This window comes from Salvelinus namaycush, chromosome 32 (genome assembly GCF_016432855.1).
Source record: "Salvelinus namaycush isolate Seneca chromosome 32, SaNama_1.0, whole genome shotgun sequence".
NCBI classification, from domain to species: domain Eukaryota; kingdom Metazoa; phylum Chordata; class Actinopteri; order Salmoniformes; family Salmonidae; genus Salvelinus; species Salvelinus namaycush.
Window position 1 is genome coordinate 30682322 of NC_052338.1, and position 25091 is coordinate 30707412.

The 25091-nt window shown below is 50.8% G+C and overlaps 1 protein-coding gene across 4 annotated transcripts in view; it reads right to left on the minus strand.

Annotated features, from left to right (window-relative positions):
• Positions 1–5798: 5798 nt before the first annotated feature.
• LOC120026980 (zinc finger and BTB domain-containing protein 10-like) overlaps positions 5799–25091 on the minus strand; it is a 29725-nt gene continuing 10432 nt past the window's right edge. The window contains exons 3-5 of one of the 4 annotated variants that reach the window (XM_038971799.1): positions 22454–22519; positions 8882–9057; positions 5799–6353 (exon numbers count right to left, since the gene is read on the minus strand). In XM_038971799.1, coding sequence (XP_038827727.1) covers positions 6060–6353; positions 8882–9057; positions 22454–22519 — 536 coding nt within the window. In that variant the 3' untranslated portion in view covers positions 5799–6059. The remainder of the gene's footprint in view (positions 6354–8881; positions 9058–22453; positions 22520–25091) is intronic. The other 3 variants (XM_038971800.1, XM_038971801.1, XM_038971802.1) reach the window with 3 other exon arrangements.

Consider the following 25091-nt stretch of genomic DNA (forward strand, 5'->3'; position numbering starts at 1 on the left):
TGCCTGTTCACCCCGCTATCATCCAGAAGGCGAGGTCAGTACAGGTGCATCAAAGCTGAGACCAAGAGACTGAAAAACAGCTTCTATCTCAAGGCCATCAGACTGTTAAATAACCATCACTAGCACATAGAGGCTGGCCACTTTAATAATGGAACACTAGTCACTTTAATAAGGGAACACTAGTCACTTTAATAATGGAACACTAGTCACTTTAATAATGGAACACTAGTCACTTTAATAATGGAACACTAGTCACTTTAATAATGGAACACTAGTCACTTTAATAATTGAACACTAGTCACTTTAATAATGAAACACTAGTCACTTTAATAATGGAACACTAGTCACTTTAATAATGGAACACTAGTCACTTTAATAATGGAACACTAGTCACTTTAATAATTGAACACTAGTCACTTTAATAATGAAACACTAGTCACTTTAATAATGGAACACTAGTCACTTTAATAATGGAACACTAGTCACTTTAATAATGGAACACTAGTCACTTTAATAATTGAACACTAGTCACTTTAATAATGAAACACTAGTCACTTTAATAATGGAACACTAGTCACTTTAATAATGGAACACTAGTCACTTTAATAATGGAACACTAGTCACTTTAATAATTGAACACTAGTCACTTTAATAATGAAACACTAGTCACTTTAATAATGGAACACTAGTCACTTTAATAAGGGAACACTAGTCACTTTAATAATGGAACACTAGTCACTTTAATAATGGAACACTAGTCACTTTAATAATGGAACACTAGTCACTTTAATAATGGAACACTAGTCACTTTAATAATGGAACACTAGTCACTTTAATAATGAAACACTAGTCACTTTAATAATGGAACACTAGTCACTTTAATAAGGGAACACTAGTCACTTTAATAATGGAACACTAGTCACTTTAATAATGGAACACTAGTCACTTTAATAATGGAACACTAGTCACTTTAATAATTGAACACTAGTCACTTTAATAATGAAACACTAGTCACTTTAATAATGGAACACTAGTCACTTTAATAAGGGAACACTAGTCACTTTAATAATGGAACACTAGTCACTTTAATAATGGAACACTAGTCACTTTAATAAGGGAACACTAGTCACTTTAATAATTGAACACTAGTCACTTTAATAATGAAACACTAGTCACTTTAATAATGGAACACTAGTCACTTTAATAATGGAACACTAGTCACTTTAATAATTGAACACTAGTCACTTTAATAATGGAACACTAGTCACTTTAATAATGGAACACTAGTCACTATAATAAGGGAACACTAGTCACTTTAATAATGGAACACTAGTCACTTTAATAAGGGAACACTAGTCACTTTAATAATGGAACACTAGTCACTTTAATAATGGAACACTAGTCACTTTAATAATGGAACACTAGTCACTTTAATAATGGAACACTAGTCACTTTAATAATGGAACACTAAACACTTTAATAATGTTGACATATTTTGCATTACTCATCTCATATGTACATACTGTATTTCAGTCTATGCCGCTCCGACATTGCTTGTCCAAATATTTATATATTCTTAATATCATTATTTTACTTTAGATTTGTGTGTATTGTTGTGTATTGTTAGATATTACTGCACTGTTGGAGCTACAAACACAAGCTTTTCGCTACACCCGCAATAACATCTGCTAAACACGTGTATGTGACCAATAAAATTTAATTTGATGTATACTGAACAAAAATATTAACGTAGCATGAGTTCCAGTTCATATAAGGAAATCAGTCAATTTAAATAAATTCATTAGACCCTAATCTATGGATTTCACATGACTGGGAATACAGATATGCATCTGTTGGTCACAGATACCTTTAAAAAAAAAGTAGGGGTGTGGATCAGAAAACCAGACAGTATCTGGTGTGACCAGAATTTGCCTCATGAAGCACGACACATCTCCTTCGCATAGAGTTGATCAGGCTGTTGATTGTGGCCTGTGGAATGTTGTCCCACTCCTCTTCAATGGCTGTGCGAAGTTGGATATTGGCTGAATATTGGCGGCAACTGGAACACGCTGTCGTACACATCGATCCAGAGCATCCCAAACAGGCTCAATGCATGACATGTCTGGTGAGTACGCAGACCATGGAAGAACTTGTACATTTTCAGCTTCCAGGAATTGTGTACAGAATTGTGTTATCATGCTGAAACATGAGGTGATGGTTCGCGGATGAATGGCACGACAACGGGCCTCGGGATCTCATCACGGTATCTCTGTGAATTCAAATTGCCATTGCTAAATGCAGTTGTGTTCATTGTCTGTAGCTTATGCTTGTCCATACCATAACCCCACCGCCACCATGAGTCACTCTGTTCACAACGTTGACATTAGCAAACCGCTTGCCCACACGACGCCATACACATGGCCTGCAGTTGAGGCCGATTAGACGTACTGCAAAATTCTCTAAAACAACATTGGAGGTGGCTTATGGTAGAGAAATTAACATTAAATTATCCGGCAATTTCTCTGGTGGACGTTGCTGCAGTCAGCATGCCAATTGCACCCTCCCTCAAAACTTGAGACATCTGTGGCATTGTGCTGTGTGACAAAACTGCACATTTTAGAGTGGCCTTTTATTGTCCCCAGCACGAGGTGTACATGTGTAATGATCATGCTGTTTAATCAGCTTCTTGATATGCAACACCTGTCAGGTGGATGGATTATTTTGGCAAAGAAGAAATACTCACTAACAGAGATATGAACAAATTTGTGCACAAAATTTGAGCGAAATCTGCTTTTTGTGCGTATGGAACATTTCTGGGATCTATTATTTCAGCTTATGAAACATGGGACCAACACACGTTGCATTTATATTTTTGGTCAGTGTATCATGACTGTAGGTTATAGTGAACCATAGATGTTCTTTCCCCATGTAAACACAGCATAGATAAGGACTGAGTAATACCTGTTCTTTCCCCATGTAAACACAGCATAGATAAGGACTGAGTAATACCTGTTCTTTCTCCATGTAAACACAGCATAGATAAGGACTGAGTAATACCTGTCCTTTCCCCATGTAAACACAGCATAGATAAGGACTGAGTAATACCTGTTCTTTCCCCATGTAAACACAGCATAGATAAGGACTGAGTAATACCTGTTCTTTCCCCATGTAAACACAGCATAGATAAGGACTGAGTAATACCTGTTCTTTCCCCATGTAAACACAGCATAGATAAGGACTGAGTAATACCTGTTCTTTCTCCATGTAAACACAGCATAGATAAGGACTGAGTAATACCTGTTCTTTCCCCATGTAAACACAGCATAGATAAGGACTGAGTCATCAGAAATGGGTAAAGAATAGAACGTGAAGTGCTAAAAAAATCATCTGAAATAAATTAACCACAGATCAAGTTTAAGCGTTTTATTTTGAATATGTATTATAGAGGAACAGTAGTACAATTGAAACAGAAAAAGGAGAATGTAATTCATTTTTGAAAACCTTGAGAAAAAAATGTAAAAAGAGTAACCTGACTTGTTTTGTGTTCAGGGTTGAGCCCAGGAAAGGCCCATTGGTTTTGCATCGCTGTAGTTTGAAGAGAGAGTTGAAAAATACACAATTTAAAACATTGTTTTTAAAAAATACAGCCGAAAAAAGAAAAAAAAAACTGTTTCTGTAGTAGTGTTTAACTTGATTTGTCCATTACAGTACAGCATAATAACATCTCAAACAATACGCCATCTTGAGATCATCCGTTGTACAGTAAAAGAGAAACAGGATAGTTTGATGGACGAGCACAAGTGTGACCAGATAGAGTGGAAGGTTAGGGATGTGTTCATTAGGGCACACCGTAACGACACATTTTGCAATGGAAAACTAAAACAAATTTAAAAAATATATATATATATATTGGACAAGTACAGTGCCTTCTGAAGGCGACCCAGTATGACACAACACAAGGCCAAGATGTTACACAAGCCGACTGCAGCTGAGTGTGTTCCATTAAGTAAAATAAACTAGCTAAATCTCTTTTTTTTCATATATAAAATCCCTCCCAGTGATTTGAAGGTAAATCATATTTTACGAACATGGATGAGGATATCTCTATAGGAGCTTTCTTTAAAATACATTTGCATTTGGAGTACAGGGAGATCAAACATTTCTGTATAATTATAGCACTTCAATATATCCACTGCATTTGGACAAACTGCTGTTCCTAGGTTTTAACCTGCAAACAATCCATATTTCTTATCAAATACGTGCTTAATTAAATAAAATAAAAAAGGAAAAGAAAATACATTATAAAAGGACAAATAAAACTATATATGCATTTAGGGTAAAGTGTTTTTTTTGTTTTTTTTTATCTGACAATTACATACACAAGCAGGTCTCTACATACTGTAGAGATTACCTGGCTATCTCAACAATAATTAATAAACAATTTGGTTGGACAAATAGATAGAAATTAACAGTCTTGATTGCATTTCGGAGCCAATATAATAATATTAAATAACAAAACATCTAAGAAAAAGAGAAAATAGTTCCATTCAGACCCACTTTGGGGAAGCAAGAAAAGACATTGAAAAACAAAATGATTTTCATGAACGCAAAATAGTAGTAAGTGCATGTCTATTACGCATCATAGATCTTTCGTTTATATCGAACAAAGTGTTTTCCTACCTGGCAGACAAAATAAAAATACTTCTATCAAATTAAATAAACTGATTGTAAAAATTACTACTTTTCAAAATGGAGTTTCTCTTTCAGACTTCATATATCTGCACTCTTTAAAATACTACCAAACACCCAACGTTCAAGTGATTCAAAGTATATATATATATATATATATTTTGAGCTATAATATATCACTACTTGATATAAACCACGTATATATATATATATATATATATATATATAAAGGTATCTTTTTAACTTAGGTCCCTATATCATGTTTACAAGTACTGCCGGTAGTTCTACAAAATGGTATGTGAGCGTGTGTGTGCATTAAATACAAAAAGACAATGGCAAAGCATACCTGATAGGCGCCGTAGCACAACAGTGTTCTATAGATAGCTGATTAATATATATATATATAACTGAGTCATTTCAGGCTTTATGATTATAAACATCATATACAGCTGTAGGTCCAGTATTTCGCGACATAAACATTACAGCACCAAACATTTCTGTCATTTGGCAAAATTCAAGCTTTAAGTGAATGTCAAAATGCTTTATAAAGTGTTACTGTGTGGTGCTGTGATTTGTATAAAGCTAGCTAATAACATTTCCTCTTGTACTTTCGCTTCTTTTTTTCTAAATATTTTTTCGATTTTTCTCTGCTCAACTTTTTTTTCTCTCAGTAGTTTTTTTTGTTTCCTGATAAATCTTGGTGTGCTTTCTGCTTGGCACAATAACACAGCCCACTTAACTTCAACTCAGAAATATGGCTGTGATAAAATAGTCACAAAACAGATTTTTTTGGTTCCAAGATTTGTGCAGGGAAAAGATAGAATAGTAATCATAATGTTCAGGTCATCTAAACATCAAATCTTCCTGTCGGCAAATAATGCCCTTTCTTTGACGTCCTTCCTTCTAAAAACATGCACCTAGCAATATAGTTACAGATTTGACAGAAAGTACAGTCGAAAACTGAAACTGAACCTCATTGATAGCAGTTTTACAACAAAACAGAAAAAAATTATAGAATTGAATAAGACCATAAAAACTTCTTTCATAAATTAAATAATATTTCTTAAGATGATTGGTCTATTGCAACTAAAAACGCTGTACACCCCCCCCCCCCCCCCCAAAAAACAAAATCACCATAAACCTGATTTCAATATTAAATTTTTCTCTAGTGAGCACTAGGCCCAGAGCGACACATAGCATATCTGTACATCTTGGAGTCCTGCTCTACCAAAGCTTCTCTCTTTGTCTCACACACTAAACCGTGTAAGAAACCTCAAGGTTTGATAGCACTTTGGAGTTGTTGATTGTTTACCAGCTTTATTTAAATGTAAAAAAAATCTTGAACTATTTTTTGTTTGTTTCTATCTGAGCTAGTCATCCTCTGGGGCGGCACTAGTGTCACCCTCCAAGTTGGATTGGTCGTTGTCGTTAGGCTCCTCCCCCTCCCCAGCCATGTCCTCGTCAGGCTCCTCCCCCTCAAAGTCATCATCCTCGCGGACGAACACCTCCAGGGACTCCAGGCCCCCCTGCGTGGCCTGGTGGGAGTCAGCACAGTCCGCACACACGCCGTAGCGCCGTGAGCCGTGCCGGATCCCCACGCTGGCCGCCAGCATGAATATCTTCTTGCACACCATGCACTTGTACTTTTTGTCCTTCTTGTGCACCTGTAGGGATGGGGAGGGGGACGAGAGAGGGGGACAAGGGTTAATGCTGTGTTCATGTGCTGTCAGAGTTATTGGAAACATGGAACTGAGAAACTCCTGGAAAGATCCTGGAATCATAAATACAAAAGTTGAAAACAATAAATTAAGGCTGAAATATGAAATGGGAAACTGACACTTCCCCAATCCAGCTAAAGTCATGGGAGAGACTTCTACAGAGAGGAAGGGTGGAGGACAGAGTGATGGAGGACAGAGTGATGGAGGACACACAGAAAGAGAAAGCGAGAGAAAGAAAGAGAGAGAGAGAGAAAGGAAGGGTGGAGGACAGAGTGATGGAGTACACACAGAAAGAGAAAGAAAGAGGGAGAGAGAGAGAGAAAGGATGGAAGACAGAGTGATGGAGTACCGTGTGTGATAATGTTTTGAAGAGGGAGGTGGGGGTGCCTCTGTGTGATAATGTTTTGAAGAGGGAGGTGGGGGTGCCTCTGTGTGTTAATGTTTTGAAGAGGGAGGTGGGGGTGCCTCTGTGTGTTAATGTTTTGAAGAGGGAGGTGGGGGTGCCGCTGTGTGATAATGTTTTGAAGAGGGAGGTGGGAGTGCCTCTGTGTGATAATGTTTTTTTGAAGAGGGAGGTGGGGGTGTCTCTGTGTGATAATGTTTTGAAGAAGGAGGTGGGGGTGTCTGTGTGACAATGTTTTGAAGAGGGAGGTGGGGGTGCCTCTGTGTGACAATGTTTTGAAGAGGGAGGTGGGGGTGCCTCTGTGTGACAATGTTTTGAAGAGGGAGGTGGGGGTGCCTCTGTGTGACAATGTTTTGAAGAGGGAGGTGGGGGTGCCTCTGTGTGATAATGTTTTGAAGAGGGAGGTGGGGGTGTCTCTGTGTGATAATGTTTTGAAGAGGGAGGTGGGGGTGTCTCTGTGTGATAATGTTTTGAAGAGGGAGGTGGGGGTGTCTCTGTGTGATAATGTTTTGAAGAGGGAGGTGGGGGTGTCTCTGTGTGATAATGTTTTGAAGAGGGAGGTGGGGGTGTCTCTGTGTGATAATGTTTTGAAGAGGGAGGTGGGGGTGTCTCTGTGTGATAATGTTTTGAAAAGGGAGGTGGGGGTGTCTCTGTGTGATAATGTTTTGAAGAGGGAGGTGGGGGTGTCTCTGTGTGATAATGTTTTGAAGAAGGAGGTGGGAGTGCCTCTGTGTGATAATGTTTTGAAGAAGGAGGTGGGGGTGTCTCTGTGTGATAATGTTTTGAAGAGGGAGGTGGGGGTGTCTCTGTGTGATAATGTTTTGAAGAGGGAGGTGGGGGTGTCTCTGTGTGATAATGTTTTGAAGAGGGAGGTGGGGGTGTCTCTGTGTGATAATGTTTTGAAGAAGGAGGTGGGAGTGCCTCTGTGTGATAATGTTTTGAAGAGGGAGGTGGGGGTGTCTCTGTGTGATAATGTTTTGCCTGGTTTGGGGATTTATCTATTTTTTTTACTCTCAAAATTACAATTATTCATAGAGAAACAACGAAATGGGATGTTCTGAGTCCATGTCAACACTGAAATCATATCAGAAAATCATTTTTAGGGTGTTATACCCCTTTAATTGAGCATTTTGCGACAGAGGAATTTGCTGGTCTAGTTTTTATGCTGCATATGTCATGACAGAGTTTGCAAAACAAAAGCCCACCAGATTAATATAAACAACCATGATTACAGCAGATATGCTTACTTTGCAGTTAACATTTAATTGAGAAGGTTTTGGGGGAATGTCTTTCTGTCTACCCACAAGACAGTTATCATGATCTAAACTGGCTATGCAAACTGACAGACAGACATGCACGCCACACAGACAGACCAGCGATATTGCTGAAAATGTATTGGCAGGTTTGTTAGGTTTGGCTAACTAGGGGTGGGATAATGTCAATGTGGATTTGATAGCAGCCGGGAGCTTAATTATTTGTTATTGAATCTTTATTTAACTAGGCAAGTCAGTTAAGAACAAATTATTATTTACAAATGATGGCCTACTCCGGCCAAACCTGGAAAACGCTCGGCCAATTGTGCGCCGCCCTATGGTATTCCCAATCACAGCCGGATGTGATTCAGCCTGGATTCGAACCAGGGAATGAACAGTTTGGGTAGGGTCTAACCAGGGAATGAACAGTTCGGATAGGGTCTTACCAGGGAATGAACAGTTCGGATAGGGTCTTACCAGGGAATGAACAGTTCGGGTAGGGTCTAACCAGGGAATGAACAGTTCGGGTAGGGTCTTACCAGGGAATGAACAGTTCGGGTAGGGTCTAACCAGGGAATGAACAGTTCGGGTAGGGTCTTACCAGGGAATGAACTGTTCGGGTAGGGTCTAACCAGGGAATGAACAGTTCGGATAGGGTCTAACCAGGGAATGAACAGTTCGGATAGGGTCTAACCAGGGAATGAACAGTTCGGATAGGGTCTAACCAGGGAATGAACAGTTCGGGTAGGGTCTAACCAGGGAATGAACAGTTCGGGTAGGGTCTAACCAGGGAATGAACAGTTCGGATAGGGTCTTACCAGGGAATGTCTCTTGACGTGCTCTCTGCGGGTGAACAGCTTGCCACAGATGTCGCAGCTGAAGGAGCGGACGCCGGAGTGAATGATGAGGTGCCTCTTTAGTGTTCTCCGGTGCTTGGCGATGTAGTTACAGTGGGGACACTTGAGCTTATTCAGGGCTATGTCGGACGACTCGCCTGAGAGAAACACACCAGGTATCAGGCACGAGGTTGCTTTCTAAACAGTTGCTCAAACCCACATTGACACAGATAATGGAAGAGCAGAATTGGGGGCAGTCATTTGTAGAGCCGCCCCAGTCTCTGGCGGAAGAACCCCCTGGTTCTTCACTTCCCAATAAAAGAGAGGAGTTGTGGGATGAGGGGTCGTTGGGTGTGGTGGTGGGATGAGGGGTCGTTGGGTGTGGTGGTGGGATGAGGGGTCGTTGGGTGTGGTGGTGGGATGAGGGGTCGTTGGGTGTGGTGGTGGGATGAGGGGTCGTTGGGTGTGGTGGTGGGATGAGGGGTCGTTGGGTGTGGTGGTGGGATGAGGGGTCGTTGGGTGTGGTGGTGGGATGAGGGGTCGTTGGGTGTGGTGGTGGGATGAGGGGTCGTTGGGTGTGGTGGTGGGATGAGGGGTCGTTGGGTGTGGTGGTGGGATGAGGGGTCGTTGGGTGTGGTGGTGGGATGAGGGGTCGTTGGGTGTGGTGGTGGGATGAGGGGTCGTTGGGTGTGGTGGTGGGATGAGGGGTCGTTGGGTGTGGTGGTGGGATGAGGGGTCGTTGGGTGTGGTGGTGGGATGAGGGGTCGTTGGGTGTGATGGTGGGATGAGGGGTCGTTGGGTGTGGTGGTGGGATGAGGGGTCGTTGGGTGTGGTGGTGGGATGAGGGGTCGTTGGGTGTGGTGGTGGGATGAGGGGTCGTTGGGTGTGGTGGTGGGATGAGGGGTCGTTTAGTGTGGTGGTGGGATGAGGGGTCGTTTAGTGTGGTGGTGGGATGAGGGGTCATTTAGTGTGGTGGTGGGATGAGGGGTCATTTAGTGTGGTGGTGGGATGAGGGGTCGTTTAGTGTGGAGGTGGGATGAGGGGTCGTTTAGTGTGGAGGTGGGATGAGGGGTCGTTTAGTGTGGTGGTGGGATGAGGGGTCGTTTAGTGTGGTGGTGGGATGAGGGGTCGTTTAGTGTGGTGGTGGGATGAGGGGTCGTTTAGTGTGGTGGTGGGATGAGGGGTCGTTGGGTGGTGGTGGGATGAGGGGTCGTTGGGTGTGGTGGTGGGATGAGGGGTCGTTGGGTGTGGTGGTGGGATGAGGGGTCGTTTAGTGTGGAGGTGGGATGAGGGGTCGTTTAGTGTGGAGGTGGGATGAGGGGTCGTTTAGTGTGGAGGTGGGATGAGGGGTCGTTTAGTGTGGAGGTGGGATGAGGGGTCGTTTAGTGTGGAGGTGGGATGAGGGGTCGTTTAGTGTGGTGGTGGGATGAGGGGTCGTTTGGTGTGGTGGTGGGATGAGGGGTCGTTTAGTGTGGTGGTGGGATGAGGGGTCGTTGGGTGTGGTGGTGGGATGAGGGGTCGTTTAGTGTGGTGGTGGGATGAGGGGTCGTTTAGTGTGGTGGTGGGATGAGGGGTCGTTTAGTGTGGAGGTGGGATGAGGGGTCGTTTAGTGTGGTGGTGGGATGAGGGGTCGTGTGTGTGGTGGTGGGATGAGGGGTCGTTTAGTGTGGAGGTGGGATGAGGGGTCGTTGGGTGTGGTGGTGGGATGAGGGGTCGTTGGGTGTGGTGGTGGGATGAGGGGTCGTTTAGTGTGGTGGTGGGATGAGGGGTCGTGTGTGTGGTGGTGGGATGAGGGGTCGTTTAGTGTGGTGGTGGGATGAGGGGTCGTTGGGTGTGGTGGTGGGATGAGGGGTCGTGTGTGTGGTGGTGGGATGAGGGGTCGTGTGTGTGGTGGTGGGATGAGGGGTCGTTTAGTGTGGAGGTGGGATGAGGGGTCGTTTAGTGTGGTGGTGGGATGAGGGGTCGTGTGTGTGTGTGGTGGTGGGATGAGGGGTTGTTGGGTGTGGAGGTGGGATGAGGGGTCGTTTAGTGTGAGGTGGGATGAGGGGTCGTTGGGTGTGGTGGTGGGATGAGGGGTCGTTGGGTGTGGTGGTGGGATGAGGGGTCGTTTAGTGTGGTGGTGGGATGAGGGGTCGTTTAGTGTGGTGGTGGGATGAGGGGTCGTTTAGTGTGGAGGTGGGATGAGGGGTCGTTTAGTGTGGTGGTGGGATGAGGGGTCGTGTGTGTGGTGGTGGGATGAGGGGTCGTTTAGTGTGGAGGTGGGATGAGGGGTCGTTGGGTGTGGTGGTGGGATGAGGGGTCGTTGGGTGTGGTGGTGGGATGAGGGGTCGTTTAGTGTGGTGGTGGGATGAGGGGTCGTGTGTGTGGTGGTGGGATGAGGGGTCGTTTAGTGTGGTGGTGGGATGAGGGGTCGTTTAGTGTGGAGGTGGGATGAGGGGTCGTTTAGTGTGGTGGTGGGATGAGGGGTCGTGTGTGTGGTGGTGGGATGAGGGGTCGTTTAGTGTGGAGGTGGGATGAGGGGTCGTTGGGTGTGGTGGTGGGATGAGGGGTCGTTGGGTGTGGTGGTGGGATGAGGGGTCGTTTAGTGTGGTGGTGGGATGAGGGGTCGTGTGTGTGGTGGTGGGATGAGGGGTCGTTTAGTGTGGTGGTGGGATGAGGGGTCGTTGGGTGTGGTGGTGGGATGAGGGGTCGTGTGTGTGGTGGTGGGATGAGGGGTCGTGTGTGTGGTGGTGGGATGAGGGGTCGTGTGTGTGGTGGTGGGATGAGGGGTCGTGTGTGTGGTGGTGGGATGAGGGGTCGTGTGTGTGGTGGTGGGATGAGGGGTCGTTTAGTGTGGAGGTGGGATGAGGGGTCGTTTAGTGTGGTGGTGGGAGGAGGGGTCGTGTGTGTGTGTGTGTGGTGGTGGGATGAGGGGTTGTTGGGTGTGGAGGTGGGATGAGGGGTCGTTTAGTGTGAGGTGGGATGAGGGGTCGTTGGGTGTGGTGGTGGGATGAGGGGTCGTTGGGTGTGGTGGTGGGATGAGGGGTCGTTGGGTGTGGTGGTGGGATGAGGGGTCGTTGGGTGTGGTGAGGGGTCGTTTAGTGTGGTGGTGGGATGAGGGGTCGTTTAGTGTGGAGGTGGGATGAGGGGTCGTTTAGTGTGGTGGTGGGATGAGGGGTCGTTGGGTGTGGTGGTGGGATGAGGGGTCGTTGGGTGTGGTGGTGGGATGAGGGGTCGTTTAGTGTGGAGGTGGGATGAGGGGTCGTTGGGTGTGGTGGTGGGATGAGGGGTCGTTTAGTGTGGAGGTGGGATGAGGGGTCGTTGGGTGTGGTGGTGGGATGGGGGGTCGTTGGGTGTGGTGGTGGGATGAGGGGTCATGTGTGTGTGTGTGTGGTGGTGGGATGAGGGGTCATGTGTGTGTGGTGGTGGGATGAGGGGTCGTTGGGTGTGGTGATGGGATGGGGGGTCGTTGGGTGTGGTGGTGGGATGAGGGGTCATGTGTGTGTGTGTGTGTGGTGGTGGGATGAGGGGTCGTGTGTGTGTGGTGGTGGGATGAGGGGTCGTTGGGTGTGGTGGTGGGATGAGGGGTCGTGTGTGTGTGGTGGTGGGATGAGGGGTCGTGTGTGTGTGGTGGTGGGATGAGGGGTCGTGTGTGTGTGGTGGTGGGATGAGGGGTCGTTGGGTGTGTGGTGGTGGGATGAGGGGTCGTGTGTGTGTGTGGTGGTGGGATGAGGGGTCGTGTGTGTGTGTGGTGGTGGGATGAGGGGTCGTGTGTGTGTGTGGTGGTGGGATGAGGGGTCGTGTGTGTGTGTGGTGGTGGGATGAGGGGTCGTTGGGTGTGTGGTGGTGGGATGAGGGGTCGTTGGGTGTGTGGTGGTGGGATGAGGGGTCGTTGGGTGTGGTGGTGGGATGGGGGGTCGTTGGGTGTGGTGGTGGGATGAGGGGTCGTTGGGTGTGGTGGTGGGATGAGGGGTCGTTGGGTGTGGTGGTGGGATGAGGGGTCGTGTGTGTGTGGTGGTGGGATGAGGGGTCGTTGGGTGTGTGGTGGTGGGATGAGGGGTCGTTGGGTGTGTGGTGGTGGGATGAGGGGTCGTGTGTGTGTGTGGTGGTGGGATGAGGGGTCGTGTGTGTGTGTGGTGGTGGGATGAGGGGTCGTTGGGTGTGTGGTGGTGGGATGAGGGGTCGTTGGGTGTGGTGGTGGGATGAGGGGTCGTTGGGTGTGGTGGTGGGATGAGGGGTCATGTGTGTGTGTGGTGGTGGGATGAGGGGTCGTGTGTGTGTGTGTGGTGGGATGAGGGGTCGTGTGTGTGTGTGTGTGTGGTGGGATGAGGGGTCGTGTGTGTGTGTGGTGGTGGGATGAGGGGTCGTGTGTGTGTGGGGGTGGGGTGAGGGGTCGTGTGTGTGTGGTGGTGGGATGAGGGGTCGTGTGTGTGTGTGTGGTGGGATGAGGGGTCGTGTGTGTGTGTGTGGTGGGATGAGGGGTCGTGTGTGTGTGTGTGGTGGTGGGGATGAGGGGTCGTGTGTGTGTGTGGTGGTGGGATGAGGGGTCGTGTGTGTGGTGGTGGTGGGATGAGGGGTCGTGTGTGTGTGTGTGTGGTGGTGGGATGAGGGGTCGTGTGTGTGTGTGTGTGGTGGTGGGATGAGGGGTCGTGTGTGTGTGTGTGTGGTGGTGGGATGAGGGGTCGTGTGTGTGTGTGTGGTGGTGGGATGAGGGGTCGTGTGTGTGTGTGTGTGTGTGGTGGGATGAGGGGTCGTGTATGTGTGTGTGGTGGGATGAGGGGTCGTGTGTGTGTGTGGTGGGATGAGGGGTCGTGTGTGTGTGTGGTGGTGGGATGAGGGGTCGTGTGTGTGTGTGGTGGTGGAATGAGGGGTCGTGTGTGTGTGTGTGGTGGGATGAGGGGTCGTGTGTGTGTGGTGGTGGAATGAGGGGTCGTGTGTGTGTGTGTGGTGGTGGGATGAGGGGTCGTGTGTGTGTGGTGGTGGGATGAGGGGTCGTGTGTGTGTGTGGTGGGGGGGTGAGGGGTCGTGTGTGTGTGGTGGTGGGATGAGGGGTCGTGTGTGTGTGTGGTGGTGGGATGAGGGGTCGTGTGTGTGTGTGGTGGTGGGATGAGGGGTCGTGTGTGTGTGTGTGTGGTGGTGGGATGAGGGGTCGTGTGTGTGTGTGGTGGTGGGATGAGGGGTCGTGTGTGTGTGTGTGTGGTGGTGGGATGAGGGGTCGTGTGTGTGTGTGGTGGTGGGATGAGGGGTCGTGTGTGTGTGGTGGTGGAATGAGGGGTCGTGTGTGTGTGTGGTGGTGGGATGAGGGGTCGTGTGTGTGTGTGTGTGGAATGAGGGGTCGTGTATGTGTGTGTGGTGGTGGGATGAGGGGTCGTGTGTGTGTGTGTGGTGGTGGGATGAGGGGTCGTGTGTGTGTGTGTGGTGGTGGGATGAGGGGTCGTGTGTGTGTGTGTGTGGTGGTGGGATGAGGGGTCGTGTGTGTGTGGTGGTGGGATGAGGGGTCGTGTATGTGGTGGTGGGATGAGGGGTCGTGTGTGTGTGGTGGTGGGATGAGGGGTCGTGTGTGTGTGTGTGGTGGTGGGATGAGGGGTCGCGTGTGTGTGTGTGGTGGGATGAGGGGTCGCGTGTGTGTGTGTGGTGGTGGGATGAGGGGTCATGTATGTGTGTGGTGGTGGGATGAGTGGTCGTGTGTGTGTGTGGTGGTGGGATGAGGGGTCGTGTGTGTGTGGTGGTGGAATGAGGGGTCGTGTGTGTGCGTGGTGGTGGGATGAGGGGTCGTGTGTGTGTGTGTGTGGAATGAGGGGTCGTGTATGTGTGTGTGGTGGTGGGATGAGGGGTCGTGTGTGTGTGTGTGGTGGTGGGATGAGGGGTCGTGTGTGTGTGTGTGGTGGTGGGATGAGGGGTCGTGTGTGTGTGTGTGGTGGTGGGATGAGGGGTCGTGTGTGTGTGTGTGGTGGTGGGATGAGGGGTCGTGTGTGTGTGTGTGTGGTGGTGGGATGAGGGGTCGTGTGTGTGTGGTGGTGGGATGAGGGGTCGTGTATGTGGTGGTGGGATGAGGGGTCGTGTGTGTGTGGTGGTGGGATGAGGGGTCGCGTGTGTGTGTGTGGTGGTGGGATGAGGGGTCGCGTGTGTGTGTGTGGTGGTGGGATGAGGGGTCGCGTGTGTGTGTGTGGTGGGATGAGGGGTCGCGTGTGTGTGTGTGGTGGTGGGATGAGGGGTCATGTGTGTGTGTGGTGGTGGGATGAGTGGTCATGTGTGTGTGTGGTGGTGGGATGAGGGGTCGTGTGTGTGTGGTGGTGGAATGAGGGGTCGTGTGTGTGTGTGTGTGGTGGTGGGATGAGGGGTCGTGTGTGTGTGGTGGTGGGATGAGGGGTCATGTGTGTGTGGTGGTGGGATGAGGGGTCGTGTGTGTGTGTGTGTGGTGGTGGGATGAGGGGTCGTGTGTGTGTGTGTGGTGGTGGGATGAGGGGTCGTGTGTGTGTGTGTGGTGGTGGGATGAGGGGTCGTGTGTGTGTGTGTGGTGGTGGGATGAGGGGTCGTGTGTGTGTGTGTGTGTGGTGGTGGGATGAGGGGTCGTGTGTGTGTGTGTGGTGGTGGTGGGATGAGGGGTCGTGTGTGTGTGTGTGGTGGTGGGATGAGGGGTCGTTGGGTGTGGTGGTGGGATGAGGGGTCGTTTAGTGTGGTGGTGGGATGAGGGGTCGTTTAGTGTGGTGGTGGGATGAGGGGTCATTTAGTGTGGTGGTGGGATGAGGGGTCATTTAGTGTGGTGGTGGGATGAGGGGTCGTTTAGTGTGGAGGTGGGATGAGGGGTCGTTTAGTGTGGAGGTGGGATGAGGGGTCGTTTAGTGTGGTGGTGGGATGAGGGGTCGTTTAGTGTGGTGGTGGGATGAGGGGTCGTTTAGTGTGGTGGTGGGATGAGGGGTCGTTTAGTGTGGTGGTGGGATGAGGGGTCGTTTAGTGTGGTGGTGGGATGAGGGGTCGTTTAGTGTGGTGGTGGGATGAGGGGTCGTTGGGTGGTGGTGGGATGAGGGGTCGTTGGGTGTGGTGGTGGGATGAGGGGTCGTTGGGTGTGGAGGTGGGATGAGGGGTCGTTTAGTGTGGAGGTGGGATGAGGGGTCGTTTAGTGTGGAGGTGGGATGAGGGGTCGTTTAGTGTGGAGGTGGGATGAGGGGTCGTTTAGTGTGGAGGTGGGATGAGGGGTCGTTTAGTGTGGAGGTGGGATGAGGGGTCGTTTAGTGTGGTGGTGGGATGAGGGGTCGTTTGGTGTGGTGGTGGGATGAGGGGTCGTTTAGTGTGGTGGTGGGATGAGGGGTCGTTGGGTGTGGTGGTGGGATGAGGGGTCGTTTAGTGTGGTGGTGGGATGAGGGGTCGTTTAGTGTGGTGGTGGGATGAGGGGTCGTTTAGTGTGGAGGTGGGATGAGGGGTCGTTTAGTGTGGTGGTGGGATGAGGGGTCGTGTGTGTGGTGGTGGGATGAGGGGTCGTTTAGTGTGGAGGTGGGATGAGGGGTCGTTGGGTGTGGTGGTGGGATGAGGGGTCGTTGGGTGTGGTGGTGGGATGAGGGGTCGTTTAGTGTGGTGGTGGGATGAGGGGTCGTGTGTGTGGTGGTGGGATGAGGGGTCGTTTAGTGTGGTGGTGGGATGAGGGGTCGTTGGGTGTGGTGGTGGGATGAGGGGTCGTGTGTGTGGTGGTGGGATGAGGGGTCGTGTGTGTGGTGGTGGGATGAGGGGTCGTTTAGTGTGGAGGTGGGATGAGGGGTCGTTTAGTGTGGTGGTGGGATGAGGGGTCGTGTGTGTGTGTTCGGTGGTGGGATGAGGGGTTGTTGGGTGTGGAGGTGGGATGAGGGGTCGTTTAGTGTGAGGTGGGATGAGGGGTCGTTGGGTGTGGTGGTGGGATGAGGGGTCGTTGGGTGTGGTGGTGGGATGAGGGGTCGTTTAGTGTGGTGGTGGGATGAGGGGTCGTTTAGTGTGGTGGTGGGATGAGGGGTCGTTTAGTGTGGAGGTGGGATGAGGGGTCGTTTAGTGTGGTGGTGGGATGAGGGGTCGTGTGTGTGGTGGTGGGATGAGGGGTCGTTTAGTGTGGAGGTGGGATGAGGGGTCGTTGGGTGTGGTGGTGGGATGAGGGGTCGTTGGGTGTGGTGGTGGGATGAGGGGTCGTTTAGTGTGGTGGTGGGATGAGGGGTCGTGTGTGTGGTGGTGGGATGAGGGGTCGTTTAGTGTGGTGGTGGGATGAGGGGTCGTTGGGTGTGGTGGTGGGATGAGGGGTCGTGTGTGTGGTGGTGGGATGAGGGGTCGTGTGTGTGGTGGTGGGATGAGGGGTCGTTTAGTGTGGAGGTGGGATGAGGGGTCGTTTAGTGTGGTGGTGGGATGAGGGGTCGTGTGTGTGTGTGTGGTGGTGGGATGAGGGGTTGTTGGGTGTGGAGGTGGGATGAGGGGTCGTTTAGTGTGAGGTGGGATGAGGGGTCGTTGGGTGTGGTGGTGGGATGAGGGGTCGTTGGGTGTGGTGGTGGGATGAGGGGTCGTTGGGTGTGGTGAGGGGTCGTTTAGTGTGGTGGTGGGATGAGGGGTCGTTTAGTGTGGAGGTGGGATGAGGGGTCGTTTAGTGTGGAGGTGGGATGAGGGGTCGTTTAGTGTGGTGGTGGGATGAGGGGTCGTTGGGTGTGGTGGTGGGATGAGGGGTCGTTGGGTGTGGTGGTGGGATGAGGGGTCGTTTAGTGTGGAGGTGGGATGAGGGGTCGTTGGGTGTGGTGGTGGGATGAGGGGTCGTTTAGTGTGGAGGTGGGATGAGGGGTCGTTGGGTGTGGTGGTGGGATGGGGGGTCGTTGGGTGTGGTGGTGGGATGAGGGGTCATGTGTGTGTGTGTGTGTGTGTGGTGGTGGGATGAGGGGTCATGTGTGTGTGTGTGTGTGTGGTGGTGGGATGAGGGGTCATGTGTGTGTGGTGGTGGGATGAGGGGTCGTTGGGTGTGGTGATGGGATGGGGGGTCGTTGGGTGTGGTGGTGGGATGAGGGGTCATGTGTGTGTGTGTGTGTGGTGGTGGGATGAGGGGTCGTGTGTGTGTGGTGGTGGGATGAGGGGTCGTTGGGTGTGGTGGTGGGATGAGGGGTCGTGTGTGTGTGGTGGTGGGATGAGGGGTCGTGTGTGTGTGGTGGTGGGATGAGGGGTCGTGTGTGTGTGGTGGTGGGATGAGGGGTCGTTGGGTGTGTGGTGGTGGGATGAGGGGTCGTGTGTGTGTGTGGTGGTGGGATGAGGGGTCGTGTGTGTGTGTGGTGGTGGGATGAGGGGTCGTGTGTGTGTGTGGTGGTGGGATGAGGGGTCGTTGGGTGTGTGGTGGTGGGATGAGGGGTCGTTGGGTGTGGTGGTGGGATGAGGGGTCGTTGGGTGTGGTGGTGGGATGAGGGGTCGTGTGTGTGTGGTGGTGGGATGAGGGGTCGTGTGTGTGTGGTGGTGGGATGAGGGGTCGTTGGGTGTGTGGTGGTGGGATGAGGGGTCGTTGGGTGTGTGGTGGTGGGATGAGGGGTCGTGTGTGTGTGTGGTGGTGGGATGAGGGGTCGTGTGTGTGTGTGGTGGTGGGATGAGGGGTCGTGTGTGTGTGTGGTGGTGGGATGAGGGGTCGTGTGTGTGTGTGGTGGTGGGATGGGGGGTCGTGTGTGTGTGTGGTGGTGGGATGAGGGGTCGTGTGTGTGTGTGGTGGTGGGATGAGGGGTCGTTGGGTGTGTGGTGGTGGGATGAGGGGTCGTTGGGTGTGGTGGTGGGATGAGGGGTCGTTGGGTGTGGTGGTGGGATGAGGGGTCGTGTGTGTGTGGTGGTGGGATGAGGGGTCGTTGGGTGTGGTGGTGGGATGAGGGGTCATGTGTGTGTGTGGTGGTGGGATGAGGGGTCGTGTGTGTGTGTGTGGTGGGATGAGGGGTCGTGTGTGCGTGTGTGGTGGGATGAGGGGTCGTGTGTGTGTGTGGTGGTGGGATGAGGGGTCGTGTGTGTGTGTGTGGTGGTGGGATGAGGGGTCGTGTGTGTGTGGTGGTGGGATGAGGGGTCGTGTGTGTGTGGTGGTGGGATGAGGGGTCGTGTGTGTGTGTGTGTGGTGGTGGGATGAGGGGTCGTGTGTGTGTGTGTGTGGTGGTGGGATGAGGGGTCGTGTGTGTGTGTGTGGTGGTGGGATGAGGGGTCGTGTGTGTGTGTGTGGTGGGATGAGGGGTCGTGTGTGTGTGTGTGGTGGGATGAGGGGTCGTGTGTGTGTGTGTGGTGGGATGAGGGGTCGTGTGTGTGTGTGGTGGTGGGATGAGGGGTCGTGTGTGTGTGTGGTGGTGGGATGAGGGGTCGTGTGTGTGTGTGGTGGTGGAATGAGGGGTCGTGTGTGTGTGTGTGGTGGGATGAGGGGTCGTGTGTGTGTGGTGGTGGAATGAGGGGTCGTGTGTGTGTGTGTGGTGGTGGGATGAGGGGTCGTGTGTGTGTGGTGGTGGGATGAGGGGTCGTGTGTGTGTGTGGTGGTGGGATGAGGGGTCGTGTGTGTGTGGTGGTGGGATGAGGGGTCGTGTGTGTGTGTGGTGGTGGGATGAGGGGTCGTGTGTGTGTGTGGTGGTGGGATGAGGGGTCGTGTGTGTGTGTGTGTGGTGGTGGGATGAGGGGTCGTGTGTGTGTGTGTGTGGTGGTGGGATGAGGGGTCGTGTGTGTGTGTGTGTGGTGGTGGGATGAGGGGTCGTGTGTGTGTGTGGTGGTGGGATGAGGGGTCGTGTGTGTGTGGTGGTGGAATGAGGGGTCGTGTGTGTGTGTGGTGGTGGGATGAGGGGTCGTGTGTGTGTCTGTGTGGAATGAGGGGTCGTGTATGTGTGTGTGGTGGTGGGATGAGGGGTCGTGTGTGTGTGTGTGTGGAATGAGGGGTCGTGTGTGTGTGTGGTGGTGGGATGAGGGGTCGTGTGTGTGTGTGTGTGGTGGTGGGATGAGGGGTCGTGTGTGTGTGGTGGTGGGATGAGGGGTCGTGTATGTGGTGGTGGGATGAGGGGTCGTGTGTGTGTGGTGGTGGGATGAGGGGTCGTGTGTGTGTGTGTGGTGGTGGGATGAGGGGTCGTGTGTGTGTGTGTGGTGGGATGAGGGGTCGTGTGTGTGTGTGTGGTGGTGGGATGAGGGGTCATGTGTGTGTGTGGTGGTGGGATGAGGGGTCATGTGTGTGTGTGGTGGTGGGATGAGGGGTCGTGTGTGTGTGGTGGTGGAATGAGGGTTCGTGTGTGTGTGTGTGGTGGTGGGATGAGGGGTCGTGTGTGTGTGTGTGGTGGTGGGATGAGGGGTCGTGTGTGTGTGTGTGGTGGTGGGATGAGGGGTCGTGTGTGTGTGTGTGGTGGTGGGATGAGGGGTCGTGTGTGTGTGTGTGGTGGTGGGATGAGGGGTCGTGTGTGTGTGTGTGGTGGTGGGATGAGGGGTCGTGTGTGTGTGTGTGGTGGTGGGATGAGGGGTCGTGTGTGTGTGTGTGGTGGTGGGATGAGGGGTCGTGTGTGTGTGTGGTGGTGGGATGAGGGGTCGTGTGTGTGTGGTGGTGGGATGAGGGGTCGTGTGTGTGTGTGGTGGTGGGATGAGGGGTCGTGTGTGTGTGTGTGTGGTGGTGGGATGAGGGGTCGTGTGTGTGTGGTGGTGGGATGAGGGGTCGTGTGTGTGTGGTGGTGGGATGAGGGGTCGTGTGTGTGTGGTGGTGGGATGAGGGGTCGTGTGTGTGTGTGTGGTGGTGGGATGAGGGGTCGTGTGCGTGTGTGTGGTGGTGGGATGAGGGGTCGTGTGTGTGTGGTGGTGGGATGAGGGGTCGTGTGTGTGTGGTGGTGGAATGAGGGGTCGTGTGTGTATGGTGGTGGGATGAGGGGTCGTGTGTGTGTGGTGGTGGGATGAGGGGTCGTGTGTGTGTGGTGGTGGGATGAGGGGTCGTGTGTGTGTGGTGGTGGGATGAGGGGTCGTGTGTGTGTGTGGTGGTGGGATGAGGGGTCGTGTGTGTGTGTGTGTGGTGGTGGGATGAGGGGTCGTGTGTGTGTGGTGGTGGGATGAGGGGTCGTGTGTGTGTGGTGGTGGGATGAGGGGTCGTGTATGTGGTGGTGGGATGAGGGGTCATGTGTGTGTGGTGGTGGGATGAGGGGTCGTGTGTGTGTGTGTGTGTGGTGGTGGGATGAGGGGTCGTGTGTGTGTGTGTGGTGGTGGGATGAGGGGTCGTGTGTGTGTGTGTGGTGGTGGGATGAGGGGTCGTGTGTGTGGTGGTGGGATGAGGGGTCGTGTATGTGGTGGTGGGATGAGGGGTCGTGTATGTGGTGGTGGGATGAGGGGTCGTGTGTGTGTGTGTGGTGGTGGGATGAGGGGTCGTGTGTGTGTGTGTGGTGGTGGGATGAGGGGTCGTGTGTGTGTGTGTGGTGGTGGGATGAGGGGTCGTGTGTGTGTGGTGGTGGGATGAGGGGTCGTGTATGTGGTGGTGGGATGAGGGGTCATGTGTGTGTGGTGGTGGGATGAGGGGTCGTGTATGTGGTGGTGGGATGAGGGGTCGTGTATGTGGTGGTGGGATGAGGGGTCGTGTGTGTGTGTGTGGTGGTGGGATGAGGGGTCGTGTGTGTGTGTGTGGTGGTGGGATGAGGGGTCGTGTGTGTGTGTGTGGTGGTGGGATGAGGGGTCGTGTGTGTGTGGTGGTGGGATGAGGGGTCGTGTGTGTGTGTGTGGTGGTGGGATGAGGGGTCGTGTGTGTGTGGTGGTGGGATGAGGGGTCGTGTGTGGTTGAATCCTCAGTGAAAGGATATCATGTTTACTATGGTGTTTATAGGAAGGAAAAACACCCAGAAACGGTTAAATACTAAACTGTCAGTTGTCATGGCTACACTACTGCCTAGGGAGTAACAAAATAAGTAGAATTTGATTTCTCTACCAAAAACTAGTTTTACCATTAACCCATTGATCTAAAATATTCCAGATGTGTAGTTAGGAAAGAATGTCTAAGAAAATGCTGTACCTCAGCTGCTATTAACAGAGATCCACACATCAGGCCAAAGTCTTCAAATAGTACAGCCTCCATAACCAATTTACACAATTGTGAAGAAAGATGTTTGACAAATCTAGTATGTGAGAAATGTGCAGTGACGTCGTAACACCCTCCTAACCAGCTAAGGGACAAGTGTAGACGTGACTGTAGTCAAACTATTGATCTGGCTGGCAAGGCTCACATCACAGACAGCTGAATGATAGGGTCCTGCCTTTGTCTTTGTTTGAGCCAAGACGCCCTAAACAAAAGCGTTGTCAAGCAGGCCAGGTTGCCAGGGGGCTGAGGAAAAACAGGTCACCTGTGTGCTGTGTTCAACTGGCTGATGTGCTATTCACAACACCATCTTGGGGGATATCTGTGTTAGTCATTTATCTCCTATCCAGAGCAACCTAAAATACCGGAAGTATTCACATCTTTGATCATCATCATATTAACCAACCACCGAATTAGGTTCATGACATAAGGTGTGAAAACAAATCTGTCATAAGAATGTGTTTAGTAATATCGAACCAGTAAGTCTGAACATATATCTGACACTAGGCCAGCTACTATATGGTATAATTACATGAGAACACAACCCTTACCATTCTCCCAGGACTCCCCTTGCTGGGACTCTTGTAGGAGGCTGTATTGGAACTGATTGGCCAGTTCTGTGAGAGGAGGCCAGGAGAAACAAAGACATGATTAGAGGGTCTGAAAGCTTTTGGGGGGGGGGGGGGGGGGGGGCACACACTACCTTACGAACACAAACACCAGGCCGCACCTACCCCAGGGTCTTGTTCAGCTGGGCACACCTGTAGCAAACCAGTTTAAAACTAAATTAGAACAAAAAGTTGAGTTTCTTATTTGAAAAGTCGTTGAGATAGACACTCCCTGTTTCAGTCTGCCTTCGTTCTTTCCGTTTGGTGCCTAATCCCAGATGAACACGACCCTGGTGCCTAATCCCAGATGAACACGACCCTGGTGCCTAATCCCAGATGAACACGATGTTAGTGCCTAATCCCACATGAACACGATGTTAGTGCCTAATCCCACATGAACACGACTTTAGTGCCTAATCCCAGATGAACACGATGTTAGTGCCTAATCCCAGATGAACACGACTTTAGTGCCTAATCCCACATGAACACGATGTTAGTGCCTAATCCCACATGAACACGACTTTAGTGCCTAATCCCAGATGAACACGACCTTAGTGCCTAATCCCAGATGAACACGACCTTAGTGCCTAATCCCAGATGAACACAACCTTAGTGCCTAATCCCAGATGAACACGACCTTAGTGCCTAATCCCAGATGAACACGACCTTAGTGCCTAATCCCAGATGAACACAACCTTAGTGCCTAATCCCACATGAACACGATTTTAGTGCCTAATCCCACATGAACACGACCTTAGTGCCTAATCCCAGATGAACACGACCCTGGTGCCTAATCCCAGATGAACACGACCTTAGTGCCTAATCCCACATGAACACGACCTTAGTGCCTAATCCCACATGAACACGACCTTAGTGCCTAATCCCAGATGAACACGACCTTAGTGCCTAATCCCAGATGAACACGACCTTAGTGCCTAATCCCACATGAACACGACTTTAGTGCCTAATCCCAGATGAACACGATGTTAGTGCCTAATCCCAGATGAACACGACTTTAGTGCCTAATCCCAGATGAACACGACTTTAGTGCCTAATCCCAGATGAACACGACTTTAGTGCCTAATCCCACATGAACACGATGTTAGTGCCTAATCCCACATGAACACGACTTTAGTGCCTAATCCCAGATGAACACGACCTTAGTGCCTAATCCCAGATGAACACGACCTTAGTGCCTAATCCCAGATGAACACGACTTTAGTGCCTAATCCCAGATGAACACGACCTTAGTGCCTAATCCCAGATGAACACGACCTTAGTGCCTAATCCCAGATGAACACAACCTTAGTGCCTAATCCCACATGAACACGATTTTAGTGCCTAATCCCACATGAACACGACCTTAGTGCCTAATCCCAGATGAACACGACCTTAGTGCCTAATCCCAGATGAACACGACCCTGGTGCCTAATCCCAGATGAACACGACCTTAGTGCCTAATCCCACATGAACACGACCTTAGTGCCTAATCCCACATGAACACGACCTTAGTGCCTAATCCCAGATGAACACGACCTTAGTGCCTAATCCCACATGAACACGACCTTAGTGTCTAATCCCATTATGAACACGACCTTAGTGCCTAATCCCAGATGAACACGACTTTAGTGCCTAATCCCAGATGAACACGACCCTGGTGCCTAATCCCAGACGAACACGACCCTGGTGCTGCCTGTGTTCTGTCATCCATTCCCTAGCCTGCCTGTCTGTCTGTCTGCTACTGTATGTAGGTCCACTTCTTCTAGCCAGGAGAGCGTGTTCAGCAGCCTCTCCCACTGGGCTGTGGATTAATATGTGAATCACAGGATGGAGCCCTCAGCCCCTCATTTAGGGCTAATTAAGCCTGTTCAGTGATCCTATCTCTGGGCCTGGCCCTCAGAGCCCTCAGAACCTATTGTTAAGAACCTGACCACCGGTCCCATTCTCTATCCTGCCTGCCTGCCTGCCAGCCAGCCAGCCTGCCTGGGTCAATATTTGGAATGGCTAGGACAGCCCCAGTGCATTAGGGGGGATTAGGGAGGGAGAGAGGGTCAGACCTTAGAAGTTTTGCACCTCAGAGGGATTGAGGGGAGTTATTTATTGTGTGTTCGTATGAAGAGGCAGAAACCAAGCCCTTTTAAACAATCCAACAGCCTTGTTTGGAGAAGAACCAAGAATTTATAGCCATGAATCCAGCAGCTCTGCTATAGTAAAGCAGGGGGTGTGGAGGGGGGATTGCCCGTGGTTCACCTAAAGCATAGCTCCTGTTTTTCCGGCACCAAGCATAAGAGAACAGAGTGGAACAGGGAGAGACAATCGAGACCTGTTCAATAGAAAATGATCATTTTCATTGCCTGTTGCAAAACGTTTTAAAACGCTGTGCCCTAATGAACACGATCCAGGCCTCTACAGAGCTCAGCCATGCTAAACAGCAGCTTCTCCTCATAGTGATACACACTACTACAGAGCTCAGCCATGCTAAACAGCAGCTTCTCCTCATAGTGATACACACTACTACAGAGCTCAGCCATGCTAAACAGCAGCTTCTCCTCATAGTGATACACACTACTACAGAGCTCAG